General features: G+C 37.9%; 1 protein-coding gene across 8 annotated transcripts in view; it reads right to left on the minus strand.

The window, feature by feature from the left end:
- The window catches only part of BLNK (B cell linker), a 100,341-nt gene that overhangs the window by 20,203 nt on the left and 65,837 nt on the right, over positions 1 to 14,301 (minus strand). For 5 of the 8 annotated variants that reach the window (XM_037399144.1, XM_037399143.1, XM_037399149.1 and 2 more), the window contains 6 exons: positions 10,761 to 10,826; positions 5,932 to 5,988; positions 3,824 to 3,873; positions 2,836 to 2,873; positions 1,809 to 1,965; positions 414 to 583 (listed from right to left, as the gene is read on the minus strand). In XM_037399144.1, coding sequence (XP_037255041.1) covers positions 414 to 583; positions 1,809 to 1,965; positions 2,836 to 2,873; positions 3,824 to 3,873; positions 5,932 to 5,988; positions 10,761 to 10,826 — 538 coding nt within the window. The remainder of the gene's footprint in view (positions 1 to 413; positions 584 to 1,808; positions 1,966 to 2,835; positions 2,874 to 3,823; positions 3,874 to 5,931; positions 5,989 to 10,760; positions 10,827 to 14,301) is intronic. The other 3 variants (XM_037399145.1, XM_037399150.1, XM_037399146.1) reach the window with 1 other exon arrangement.

The raw sequence follows: 14,301 nt of genomic DNA on the forward strand, positions 1-14,301 counted from the left end.
AGTTTACAATAGTTACCATTTCGCAGTGACTGCTGTTGCAGACATTTATCATCCTGTGCAGATGGGATTCCCCAAGACTGACAACCCTCTACCAAATTACTCCAGTATGAGACTGGTGGATAAAAGCCCTCCCTTCCTTTTGGTCCTGGGGTACCCTTTTAAGGTTCCTCTCTTCCCATTGCCTGCAGCTGGTTCTGGATGAGCAGAAACTATTCTGTGATCTGAAGAGCCTCCTTGATACTTGTCAGCATGGTACTCACAGGTCACTGTTTGTGACAATGTCACAAAAATGTACAAAATTATTTGTACTATAGAAGCTGAGACCAAACCATGGCATTGCTGTGTAGTCTACTAATTGATGTGGGGTCATCAGTCATTTAAACCGTCAAAACTTGTATATCTATAAACATTACCTCATCATCACTACACTCCTTAGGCTTTGGTGGTACTTTTGGTTTGGCAGCAGGAGATGGCAGTGGCAGGGATGGCACGGATGGTTTCTTTGGTCTGGACGTGGCTGCACTAGGTGTACTTGGGAGAGGTTTGTTGACGGGAGGAAGCTGCTGGTGACTGGTGCGATTGTCTTTTCATACAGAAGAAAACAATTTTAGTAAAAATTACACATTGGCCTCTGGACCATCTTGTACTGCCTGTGTAAACAAGTCTGCTGAGGCTGCAGCTCAGGTCAGAAGGCAGACCTGAGTGTATGCTGGTCCTGGTGTTGAGACTTGTGTGCAAACTGGTCCTATTTCATTGCTCAAGGTAACAGCCTAGTCCTCTGCTGCAGAGGGGTTGCTTAGACACCGACTGTTGTATGAAAAACTGTTTAACTCCTTGGGGAAAAGGTGGTGGCTGGGTGGTGTAGTCTATTAATATGTCCTGTGCCAGTATGAACTTTGGTGGCAGAAAGTGAGAAAGAAAGTATCTTGACATATAAGAAAAACAACTGTTCCACAGCACAAAGGGTGGGACTGAAACACAAATTATGCCAGGTCCTCTGGGGTGTAATTTTAAAAATTCTTCCCCTTTTCAAAGGACACATAGGTGAAGTGCTGATAAACCTCTGTGACTACATATGTGGCATTTTAGCACTTCAGTGATTATTCTATAAGCAGCGACAGTCTTGTGTCATACAAAAATGAAAGCACGCATCATGCCAATGTTTCTTTACCCCATGGCTCAAATCTTATGTAACCGAAGCTAACTTTCCTTCACTTCAGTGCGATTTGCCCACGATTGAAAAGAATCAAAACAGGAAGAAAATGCACATTTATGCTTGACTGATGTAAATAAAATCTCGATTCTGTCTTGTTTTTCCGGATATTTATCCTCTTCAGTACCAATCTTGAAGGACAATACGGCATGAATATTTGGCCTGCTTTGTCCTCTGTTTTACTGCTTTCAGAATAATGATTTGAGATACAGAAAAGATTAAGAAGGGACCACTCTAGTCTTATGCACTTAATCTTCAATATGAATTCCTGCAGTAAAATTTGCAGATAAATCTGGAGCCATGTTAGTGCTATCTCCTGTACCTTTGCTTGAATTTTGTAGTTAGTAGATGTCTATCAAAGTCTCTAAGAACACATTATGTTAAAATTCTAAACATTGCTAACAGCAATACTAACCTGTTCCATGCTGTAATAACATACATAAAAAATCCTACCCCTGAAAGCTGAAGACTTACTCTCAGAATTAAAAGCAAACTCTTGAGGAAAGGACAGGTTAGTCCATTTGAGGCCACTTCTCTTCTGGTACTGATAAATACGCAATTATCAAGCTGACATAGTCAACTACTCCATAACTACCTGCGTATTCACCCCTAGAAATAGGGAATGAGGAGGGAATCTTCTTTTTCTCCTGCTCACTTGGAGGTGGCTCATAACTGTCATCAGGATTCTCTTCACTGGGGACCACATACATCTCAGAGTCAGAGTGGTCATCTGGATTTTCATAATCACTGTCCTAGAAAGACAGAACTTCCCATTTCTCATCTCAGAACATACTTACAGCTTCATAGCAGTATATGATACAAATATCCTTGCAGGAGTACAATTAACTAAGTAATGAGAATGTATTTTTGAAAGGACTCATTACACCCCCTTTTAATATTCCCTTTAAATCAACAGGCACTCCTGCCAGCCTCCCCTTCCGCTCCTCCCAGGAGCTTCCTGCTCCCTGGCTCCTTGCTATCTCCAAGGAGTACCTTTCACACCAAGCGCTCAGTCTTCAAATTACAGACTAACAGCTTGTTTCTTTTCACAGGACAGCTTCTTAGTTCCAGCTGTGACTCTTGATGTGTCCTGTCACTTCCTCTGCCTTTCCTATTTAAAAGGTGCTCAGGACCTAACTCCAGAAGGAAACTAGTCACTTCAGACTTCAGGATGACGGTTGTACCATTACTTTGTGTGGCTGATTATCATGACTTGCTTCATTCTAATATTCTCCAAAACCTTATCAGAAGTTTTTCACTTTTAGCAATAAGTGGCATTCCCCTCCTCACGCCTCCCACCCTCCCTCTCCCAAACAGATGATCTTGCTGGTTTCTGAAATTATTGCTCAGTTTGAGAAGTCCCTCAAATTGATGTCACATGCTTACTTATCCAAAAAGCTTAGTACTATCACCGACAGTACTTCTGAGTGTACTTTTAAGTTAATGCAAAAAAATTTGAGGTAGCTAAAAATCAGTGGCTACTTGTAAATAAGGGTGATGTAACAAATAACATTTAATTAAGTTCAACCACAAGTAGAAGATTAAAAAACCCCTTTTATTATTATTACTTGTGCTAGTGTGTTGCTACAGTAACCCCCTACTATCCCAAAATATGTACTTACAAAATCATCTGACCATTCTTCTTCGTTGTCTGCATGTTCTAAATAAAACATTAGAGTTATTTAAGCAGATGGAACAGTGAGCATAAACGTTTATCTTGGGTTGTTTTTTCAATGTATACTTATCATATTCAGCAAACAAACAAAAATAAAAGTCAAAATTTCCTGAACAGTTCAGAGCAACACATCTTGTTTGGACTGAACAGTAAATTAGATGCCTGCTTGCTTGTTTAGATAACTTGTTTGAGAGCTGTTGGAAAAAAATTAGAAAATGCAAACCTGCACATAGTCTGAACAGCAGAGCATGCACTTTACACAGTGTCCTGCTAATGTATCTCCTTTTTAAGTAGGAATAACAATTTCTACATAATGCAACTACCACTGACCTCAGGGCTTTGTACTTAGCTTGTTTCTCAGATAAAGCTGCAAGACAGCACACTAATTACAAGTCTTCATGTTAAACATGAAACAATTATCTGATAACTTCCAAACTCTGTCCTTTGCTTCAGTTTTCATATCATTGTTTCCTTAACAAGACAGCTGTTAACTTGTAAAAATGGGTGTGAACTAGTTTGAGGGCAGTGCTGCATGACAAGCAAATATAGTTCTACCTGTAAGATAATTCACAACATCATAATTGTCACGTTAATAGCATTAAGGTTCAGAATCTGTGATGATAATTTGTTCCGTTTTTTCCCCTATTTACTTTCACATCACAGTGTCTGGCAAAGAGGGCCTGGATGTGGGTTCTCCCTTTTTAGAACAGCCTACGTGCAGAACCCTGGTAAATACTGATTTTGTGGGACAACTTGCCACGTTTTGCTTGCCTCTCATTTTAAAGGTGTGAACTACCTTCAGAATTGTTGATAATCATAGACTATTCTCTCATTAAAAACAAATTAATGAGGAAATGTATAACTGAAATACTGGTAGGTGTATAGGCATCAAATATACATAGACATGCAGTTTAAATTTGCATTAATAGACTTACCTGAAGCATAATCCCTTTGTGGTAGACTTGGTGGAGGTTTTTTTTTCAGCCTGTAAACAATAATTATTACATTTATAATCTAGTAACATACACTAGAAGGGAACGTCAGCCAGACATGTTAAAAAGCTGGTAACAAAAGATACCTGCAGCTGAAGAAATACAGATTATCATCACAGATGCTTAGCAAATAGCTGCAGGAGAATGCTTTGAAAAGCTAGAAACAGATAAGAAATTAGAATCTATTCTGAGGGTTGGTGGGGTTTTTTTCTTTTTTTTTTTTCCTAAGAACATATTTTGAAAGAACAGCTTCCTTGCCCACCCACCCTCCTCTTCATTTCCAATGCAGAAACAGATAACATAGGGGTCAGAGATAAATGCACATCTATCTGAAGATGAAAATCAGGCTCACAGAGGCTTTGCTAAGACTATAGCATAAGAAAGTGGTGCAGCACTCCCCTGTCATATTTCTGTAACTACCGTTTTGCATGCACTTTGTTTTCTGATTAATGTTTAAATGTACACTAGGTCTCAGGACCAGATTCAGTTTCAACTTACTATTATTTTATGGTGTTATGCCCCTTTTTTCATAAATACTGTTATAATGGCATTTGTAATACCAAGTGAATCCAAAGATGATTTGTAGAAATACTGAAAGGATCTTTGTGGCTATATATGTATGTATATGTATGTGTGCATGTATATTTATATGTAGCAAACAGGAGTATACATATATGTAATATACAAATATACATGTACTCCTGTTCATGTATGTGTATATATGTATGTATACTCCTGATTGCTAAATTGCAGCTGTCCAGAGAAGACCCTGAATTACAGCCAGTTGATATAGCAATTATTTCATTCGCATTTTAAAAAAAAAAAAAAAAAAAAAAAAAAAAAGAGGAATTTGGGTTTAAAGTCAAAAGTAATGGCATGTGTGACATCAGAGGCCAGACTGATGCACCTGAAGAGAAACAACCAACCTTTGCTTTTTGTCACCATATAAAACAGTAACACAATTTACATTAAAATAACTCTTGAAAGTGACTTCTGAACATTGTGTGACAGATTCCCTGTAGCACTGATGAGATCTCACCATGGACCTGAGCCTTTGTCTGCTGAATTGATGGCTTCACTCATTCTTCAATCAGATCCTAACAAATTAATTTGCAAAAATAAACAAATTATGTAGAAAAAAATTGACAACAAAGACTTTAAAATGTTTTCTTGTGATCTCTGAGCAGTAGTGATATCGACAAATTTTGGTTTACTACAGGAGTGTGCTGCTTAGGTGTCATTGTTCAGGTAGCAGTGTAACTCAGAGTGGTGTCATGCTGGCACTAACACATCAATTCACAAACTTTTCCCATCTGTTTTGAGAAATTCTTTGGCTACTTTTGAGTTGAATTCATAGAATTCTGTTGTTCAGATAGTCACAAAAAAAAAGAAAAAGCACATGCATGAATCAATGAATAAATGGTGCAGGCATTGGTAAAGCTCAATTAAAAAAACCCAACCCCCAACCAAAAACACCACCCCAAAAAACCAAATAAAAAACCATCTAGGCACATTATTTTTGAGGTGTTTACCTGCATTGTTCATTACTAACAGCACTAATGATGGAAAATTGCTTTCTCAGAGTCTTTTAACTTCCCGCAGCACAATATAACTTAGTGTACAAACAGTAAATGAAAAAGCATTCGTGTCTTCCATCCGGGTTAGCACAGGCATGTTAGAAAGAAAAACTCAGGGCCACTGCCAGGACAGATCTCAGGTCTTAGCAAGGGGCAGAGCAAGACGTATTGATGTACCTTGCAACATGTCTATCATGAGCTGTTCAGAGACAGTGGAGACTTGGAAAACAGTGGAACTGAGGCAAAAGTAGGAGGCTGTTGGGGTCACGGTGTAACGTATGGGGGTTAAGCCACCTTACACAATTCCAAGCTGCTAAGCAGAAGGCTTCGACACTTTGTCCCAGGCCCTGTAAATCCTGGCAGTGGCCCCAACAGAAAATGTAAATACGTTATAATGAAAGCATACACAACACAGAACAGAGGTCTGTGTCTAAGCAGTCTATCATGCCATTGTGCAGCTCTGAAATAGCATACCGATCCCAAGTATCTTTCCCCGTTTTGCAAATTAAGGCCACTTGTTCATTTTGGAACCTGAATATCAATAGAAGAAAAGAAACAATGTTTCTGTCAGAGCTGAAACAGTTCACGGCCACATCTATGCTTGCTAAAATCTCTTCCAATATGTTACTTGTTCTAAAATTCAAATCCACTTAAAAATAAAATAATTCTCACTGTACGGGTATGATTTACTGAGTGCCAAAACTGAAATCCAGGCTCCTTTGAAGTCAATTGGAGCTTCACTTTGCAACAGCCAGAACTTTACCCAATGTGCAAACCACAATGCAAACTGAAAAGACATAGCTCCTCCGCCAAGGAGTGGTTACCTAGCTATTTCAGGCTCTGATGGAGTTATCCACAGAGATGCTTGCAGAGTGGCAACTGACTCCATCCTGTTCCCTTGAAGTTAATGAGAAAGTACTGAAAGAATCAAATCCATCCAACTGACCATACAATATTTAAGTGGAAGACAGAACGATTTCCTAACATATCTTTAAATGGTTATATGAAATTATAGAAAATGCAGTTTTTGAATAAAATATTCTAGTGCTACGCCATTCTGGACTTAAGTAGTGAAGTATCTCTGTACTAGCTGTGACAGAACACAAATAATTCAAGTTTCCATTTACTTTAATGGGACTAGTATTTTTCTAAAATTTAATAGAAAATAAGTAATTTTCTGGCGGTTTTTAAATACCCATGAGAAATTTCAGTTCTAAAGGGCTCAATAAAATCCAAGTACATTTCTGAGAGTATGGTTTACAAGTTTTAAAACCAATGTAACACATCTTAGTATACACATTTTAGCTTCAACAAATAACCAAGCAGCATATGAGACTTCCCACATAATAGGGCGTAGACGCTGCCCACACAAGAGCAGAATGCACTGTACAGAAATTCATAACAACTTTTAGGAATTTTCCCCTCTATAGCATGCTGAGGTTGATCCAACAAAACACTTTAGGTATGTGCTTAACTTTGCACATAGGAGTCCTGTAGGAATTGCAAATATTAATCATATGCTTTGCGTTTATAGCACATTTTTGTGTTTTCCTGCACTAAATGGAGAATTTTTAAAAAGAATGCAGCAGAAGTCTGGGGTTTTTGCTCCAGCATTTTTACAGGCTACACCCAGAAAAGTAACCAAACGTATGAAGTAGTAGCCCTTTTCGTGTAGCACTTAATTCTCCTACGTAAGCATTTCCTCACTAGTGTTTCTGCTCACTCCTCCAGCAGTTAAAATGTGCCTAAAACCTCTTTGTTCTCAAGAGTCCTTCACTTCTTCTGTCATTAACTCCTTCCATTTGCTTCTTAAGAAACATTTTAACTTAACAGGTTTTACAAAAATTATATTAACATCTTTACTGAGTTGAGTAAGTATGTATTAGTCCCAAGTGCACTAGATGATCACACTTCTGATTAAAAAATAAATTAATTGAACTTTGCAAACTTTTTCAGAGTTCCAAACAGGTTCAATCCAGCTGACAGAGAAACATTTCTTGAGCTGTATTCTCATGACCTAGTGGAATAGTTTGTTTCAAGCGTCAGCGACCACCTTGCAGAGTGAAACCCATGATTTCTTTCTTACTTCCACGTTCTGTACTACCAAGGATGTGAATATGAAAAAATGCCCCCAGCTCTCATTGTTTATAGAACTTTGGCTATACCTTTTGCTTCTACACCTGAGTACATAATCCTTTTTGACATGATCTGCAGAGCAGCTGGGACTCCAGCATTGTAAATAGTTTTGCATGTGATTAAGGGCAAGCAGGTGAATGCTATCCTGCAATGGGCAATATTTTTACTGTTGGAAAATTCTGAGTCAGGATGGGGAATAAACAACAGGAACTTTTAAGTAATGAAGAAACAATCTGTAGTTTTCTTTGCTTTTACCACCACTGTTCAGACTGCTTTCTGCAGACCTTTAAGACACACATGGATGGCAGACATATCCCTCCCCAGCTGTACCTGGCAGGTGAACTACACTGGAGAGCAAGCACTTGATGCAAGAACTTCTCTTACTTTTCTGCATAGTCAAGAGCCAATCCAGATTTTAGAAGTGTCTTAACAAATACTGGTAATAAGTCAAATGTGTATTTCATGAGTATTTGATCATTCTTTCAATTTCATTAGCAGAGGCTTGCAGTATACATCTGTGTGACAACTGTAGGCTTAGAGTAAGGAATTACACTGTTTAACTTACCTAAAATTATTTCTACTTATAACAGATCTGAATTTGAGTCAAAATGATTTTTTTCTAGCATATAGACAAATTCCAAATCTGTGCTATGTAAAGCCCATTTTTTTAAATACATGCTTCAGTCATACTTAGATCCTTGACATTTAATAAAATAATCCTCTAACTGAAATGGAGGAACTGATCAGCTGGATAATGGCATTTTTAAGAAAAAAACATCTAAAAAAAATAATCAAACAAGAAGTCCCCAAAGGGCACATTCAGAGGAATACAGCCAATTCTAATTCTGCAGAGCTTGGCATCTCTTGTACATATCCTTGTAAGTGTTGTCAACTCATGCTTTTATTGCAAGCCTCATTACGTGCTGGGTTCAAGATCTGAGTTCTGAAGTCGTGCAAACATGAGAATTTTTCTTCTTTTTTTTTTTTTAAATAAGAGTAAGTTTCTGGTCTTCATAATTGCAGAAGAGATTATTATGGCTTAGATGAACCACAGAAGTATCAGAAAGATTATTATATGTATTATTTTATATTTTGTTACCTCTCAACTTGTATTCTTATAGCTCGGGGAGGCAAAATGTGAGCTCTGTGCTACAGACATTACAAGAGTTTTTATGAGCCTGCTCTTTTTTGTGGATTTTTTTTTAATCTTGAGAGAATCAAAGAATTGCACTGTTACAGCAGCAATCTTGTATCTGATATTTAACGATGGCACCTCTGACCTTCCCAGCTTCAGCTACATTTAGTTCTTGTTATTTCTCCCTTGTCTGTCCTTCTCCTCTTACTCTCAGAGAAGGACACACAGTCAGAGCAATACTGATTAACAGCAGAATTCATGTTCAGGCAACTATGGGAGACAATTTGTTGCCTCAAATCATAAATAAGATGCTTCTATTATTTTTGCCATCTGCTTTCCTCTCAGCCATTTGAACTGGACCCACACCAACATTATTAACTACACAAACTACTACTGTGAAGTAGGAAGCCACCCTTTATTAAAAAGCAAGAACATAACAAAATCCCAATCTCCCTCACTCCCCTCCAAAAACCCACCAGAAGCCTTGACAGCCTTAGAAGCTCTTCCCTGTGAGCAGGTCCCAGGTGAAACTGAGGATTTTAGCAGATGAATTTCTGAACACAGGGGTCTATTTACATACTGTGTTAAAAGCAAATCCACTCAGATTAAGTTAAAGGTCCAAGGAGCTGAAAGTCATTTTAGAGGGAAAATTTGCTTTTGAGCATGTGTGGAAATAACAAGTACATATACCACATGACTGATTTGCTGCAAATTGCAGCAGTGCTAGAGTGAAAGAAGCCAAGTAAAGGAAAAAAGTAACCTCAAGAATCTATGTGATGTATCAGGTGCTACCATCAGAGCCTGTTCAAGGTTTGTGGACAGAAACACGGCTGTGATAAAAGAGGCCACAAAGGAAGGCTTGCACCCTGCCTGGGAAATGGGAGAGCCAGGTGGTCCCTGCTGCTCCTAGAAGTGTATCCCCCCTCCTGTGGCGGGGCTAGTGGCTGCCCTGCAAACACTGGCTCTGCCTGGGCTGACAGCAGAGGCATCGCCGAGCCAGTCCGGCTTTCTGGAGCGCTTGCATAGCCAAACCAGGCAGAGCCCTGCTACTTCTCCCACCAGCGTACCGATCATTTCCTACATCCCCAGCATTAGCTCTTGTTCGAACCATACTTTTTCTTTCCCTTGAACTGAGCCATCATGGTCACTCTTTTAAGAACAATTTTAAACAACATTTGCATGTGCCTTTTATGTATGAGAGCTGTATTTCTAGATTTAATATAGTTGTCTTGGAAATACTGCAGACACTGTGTACTAATTAACTTTTAAAAGTACTTAGTACTTTTGTTGTCAATGACCCGTGAAAAGAAAGACATCTGAATAAGAAAAATTGCATCCAAATGGAAGTTCAATGCAAATAAGCTATTGCATTAAGGAAAATAAAGTGTGCTAAATAGCTAATTGGTTTAAATAGATGTTTGACTAGAAAGAGTGAATAGTGTATTCATTTGACAAGGATGCAGAATTACTGGAATTTCTTTCTCTGTGTAAATACACATGAATATTTGATGATACTCATATGCACGGGACATCGATATATATGCTGTTCAGCACTTCTTACTGGAATAAAGATGCTAGGTAATGCTGAGTTTTGTTTTACAGGACTGAAACATAGGAGGACTTAGCATTTTTATGGGAATACTGACTATGATGTCTGAACAGCGGGTTCAAGGTGGAGCTCAAATTAAAGTGTAATTGCAGCTGGTAGCCTGAACAGTGGACTGAGAAAGGCACACACCCAAACAAGTGATGATCATTCTCAAAGCACATGCAAGAAAAATGCATTTACCCAAATACTGTCCTTTCAGGGCTACAAACACAACCTCCTATAGGAGACCAATTCTGCAACTACTTTGTGGTATTTTTAATACTGATGACAATTCTGCATGTTGCAGCCTGGACCGAAGCTCTGTACATATGCTGAAGTACATCTCTCTATGATAACGTGGTCCCATCACTAAAGTAAAATACACTATGCTAGCAATCTGAATTTTCCCAAATTGATAAACTAGTACTGGCATTTCAGACTTACTTTTTGAACTTGTTTATTATCCCACTTTCATTTTTCTTGATGTCATGCACCATCTTTTGAAGCTTCCTGTAAGATATTAAACAAAGCCAGCATTAAAATTACCATGTGGTTTAACACTAATTTATATAAATTAAGAAAAATGTGCTTAATGTATGTTCAATAAGTAGTTTAGCTGTTAAATCATTTATGTATGAAGTTGTCCTCCCTTTTTAACAGAGCTCTTTGGCATGATTTGCTTCTTCTTAATACAATTAATATATCCTCCTCCTTAATACAATTAATTATAGTTTAAACAATTGATTTAAAAATGCATCAGGAAAGAACATCGTTGCCTGCATTAGTATTTTAGAATATTTCTGCGTTAACATTTTATTCAGAACTGACTTCACAACACTTAACAGCTATAATGGGAATGCTCTCTGACTTCTGACCTTACACGAGTCATTTTATCAGCAGACAGTTTACCTCATTCCCATAGCACCTGCAGTTACAATAGGAGGGTGAAAATTACACATTCCTGGTCTCAGGTCATCTGAGAAACCATTAGAGTACCTGTGAGACTGAGCTATAAAAACTTGTGATCTCAGGACTCCAGTTTCATGGACTGATACCTGGAACCATAGAGGTTTTTTATTCATCAGCTTCACTGGCCTCATTAAAATTTTACTTGTGATCAAGGCAATTTAAGCTGAATATCTCATTTTTCATTCAGCAAGTATTTAGAAACCCACCTCGCTTCACATTTTTAAAACACACACCACTAAAATCAAGTCAATGTCAGCAACACAGATATAACTTCCTGCAAAAGACTAATTTTATAGTGAAACCTGTTGGAAGTCTGGTTATATTAGAAACTTCACATGTATTTTTAGTTTCTTCCCAGTGTATGTTCTTCCTGTTCACCTAAACTAAGTATCTTCTATTAGACCTAAGCTGAAGGTTTTATTACAATCCATAAAGAAAAGCAATGTTTGGTTTTGGTTTTTTTTCAAAAAGGGCTTAAAAATGCCTTCCATTCTTCATTGTAAGCTATGTGATTCCACATTTTAGGGTTGCCTACCTCATCTCTGATGCATGACCAGGCTACCAATAGTGTCTTGGAAGCTTTGCTTACAAAGAGAAGTGCAGGCATCAAAGTATTCTTTCCCTTTTTTAAAGCTTTCTTTAAACTTGAAACATTATTCAGACAGTTGAGTAACACATAGAGCTTTGCCAAAAAGAAACTATCTTCCAGCTTCATCATTAGTGACTACAGCTGTCTCTTAAAAATTAAAGTAACTTCTTCAAAGGGGATTGGAATTAGATGAGAATTAGCTAAACAAAATCAGGAAATAACAGCACTAACATCATGTGATTATTTGTCTGCAGTCCATGGCTCAGGCTGAGCAGATATGCAGCCACTCAAGGCATCAGGTAGTGGTCAAGTACAGGCTTATGCTGACAGGGATCTTCTTACCTCTGGTACCAACTCTAGAGCAACTGTGGTAGTTAGTGACAATTAATCCCACTTTATAAGTCTTGCTTTAAAAGAACGGTTAAATAACTGAGTATGTGTAAATTTTTTGAATCCTGAAATAATGAAGCTTAATTTTAGTCTTAATAATGTTTATTGACAGAAATATCTGATCCTTTCATTACGTTGGCTGGAACTGAAGGATATTCCATACTTTCAGTAGCCCTGTAATACAGCAACATGGAACATCATGTGCTGACAAGCTGGGTCTGGTACTTCAAGACTATTCCTAGAGCCTAAAACTTTACCCAATTTTTCTTAAAAAACAATCCAACCGATTCTTTTTAGGTTCTCAATTCTGGAAAAAAAATATCATAAGAATAACGGACAAGTAATTCACAAGCACATCTTATGTTTTGCTCAAAACTCATGCTATGAATAATTTACAGCAAAAGGATATAGTGTTATATGCTGATATATATATAAAGACTTATAGGTTTGAGAAACAGGTGCACAGCAAAATGTTTTGCGATTTCCTGCAGCAATGCACTGCATCTACAAGAATAGCTTGGATTATTATCTAAACTAACCAGATACATTCAATCTGCAAATCTAGGGTGAAGATTGCAGAACTTCTGCTTTTCTGAGTGTTTGGGTTCCCCCCCCCCCCCCCCCCAATAGATTCAGCTTCTGGTTATGCTCGAAACATCACAAATAGCCATCTTCTGCAGTTTACCGTTTCTGTCTTGTACCCCAGCTGGCACCTGGCAGTGTCTATAAATGAAAAGTAATGAGGAATGAAAAGAATGAGAGGAGATTTAAATGGTTTCGTTCTAGTTTGGGGAGAATGTTTGTCTGCAAGCGTTTGTGTCCTTTTCAAAAAGGCTTGCTAGCCTTTAATTAGAAAGGCTTGTAAGCATCAGTTATTTTTCTTCCTGTATTTATTGTTTGCTAGAAATAGGACCCAAACAACAAAAAAATCCAACTATAGATTGAGATTGAAATATTCTTGCTCATCTCTGACATTAATATATCTTTACAATAGCAAAATTATGGCTTTGTTTTGAAAAAAAGGTGTTTCATTTTTCACATGACTGATTATATTGTTGCTTTGGTCTCTAATTCTCCCCCCCCCCCAAAAAAAACCCCGCCCCCAGATTTATAACTATGAGTATCCAGAACAGTTTGCTTTTCATTTGATCATATTTAGGTGAATTGGTTAGACTATCATGGGTATTCCATGTGCACTGAATAAGGCTGTAGTTTAAAAAAAAACATTTTGATATTATTTCCATTTAAATTAGAGATAATTGAATGTGCTGCTGCAATCAGATATTTTTCCCATGCAGCTGGACTGAAATCAAAACATACCCATTTTTGCATAATCAAATTTCCTAAAAATCTGTCTCTTTTATTCCTCATTCTTTTCCTGGAGCCATTTCATTTTCTAATTACAAACTGTGATAAATTAGGAAGTATCTAATAGGTATTTGTGTGAATTCTTCCAATTTTTAAAGTTACATAGCTCTTGCAAGAGTTGCTAGAATACTAGGTTTGTTGCCTCCAGACAACTTAACTTGTATCAAGCCTACGAGACTAAGCAGATAACCAGTGTACTGTATGGTGTAAATATAGGAAGTCATCAAGAACATATGATCTCCAGTTCAACCCCCTTTGACCCATGAAGTTGAACAAGCTTCAAAAACCAGTCTGTCCAGTTAGCTGGAGGCCAAGATTTCTTGAGGTGCCTGCTGATATAATAGGCTACAACTGACAAATTTTATAAAGACCTGTCTGTAAGAGAGACAGAAGAAAAGGTGAGAGAGAGACAGACAGCAAAGCCTATAGCAAAAGGATTCTGCAAATCTTAAGGGTCTCAAACCCAAGCCTCAAGGCCATTCCAGAGCAGTGAGAAAGCGAAGCATGGAAGGGCATTTAGACACTTAATGTTTTTGCCTGGGTTGGTGTATCCGACTAGCTCTCAAAGGCTTTTTGTCTGGCTCTCAAGTACTTAAGGCAAAACTCCAAGTAAAGAGGCTCATTGCAGGAGGAATTCACTAGGGCAGCAGCCTGAGAGTATCTGGGAGA

This window comes from Falco rusticolus, chromosome 9 (assembly GCF_015220075.1).
Source record: "Falco rusticolus isolate bFalRus1 chromosome 9, bFalRus1.pri, whole genome shotgun sequence".
NCBI classification, from domain to species: domain Eukaryota; kingdom Metazoa; phylum Chordata; class Aves; order Falconiformes; family Falconidae; genus Falco; species Falco rusticolus.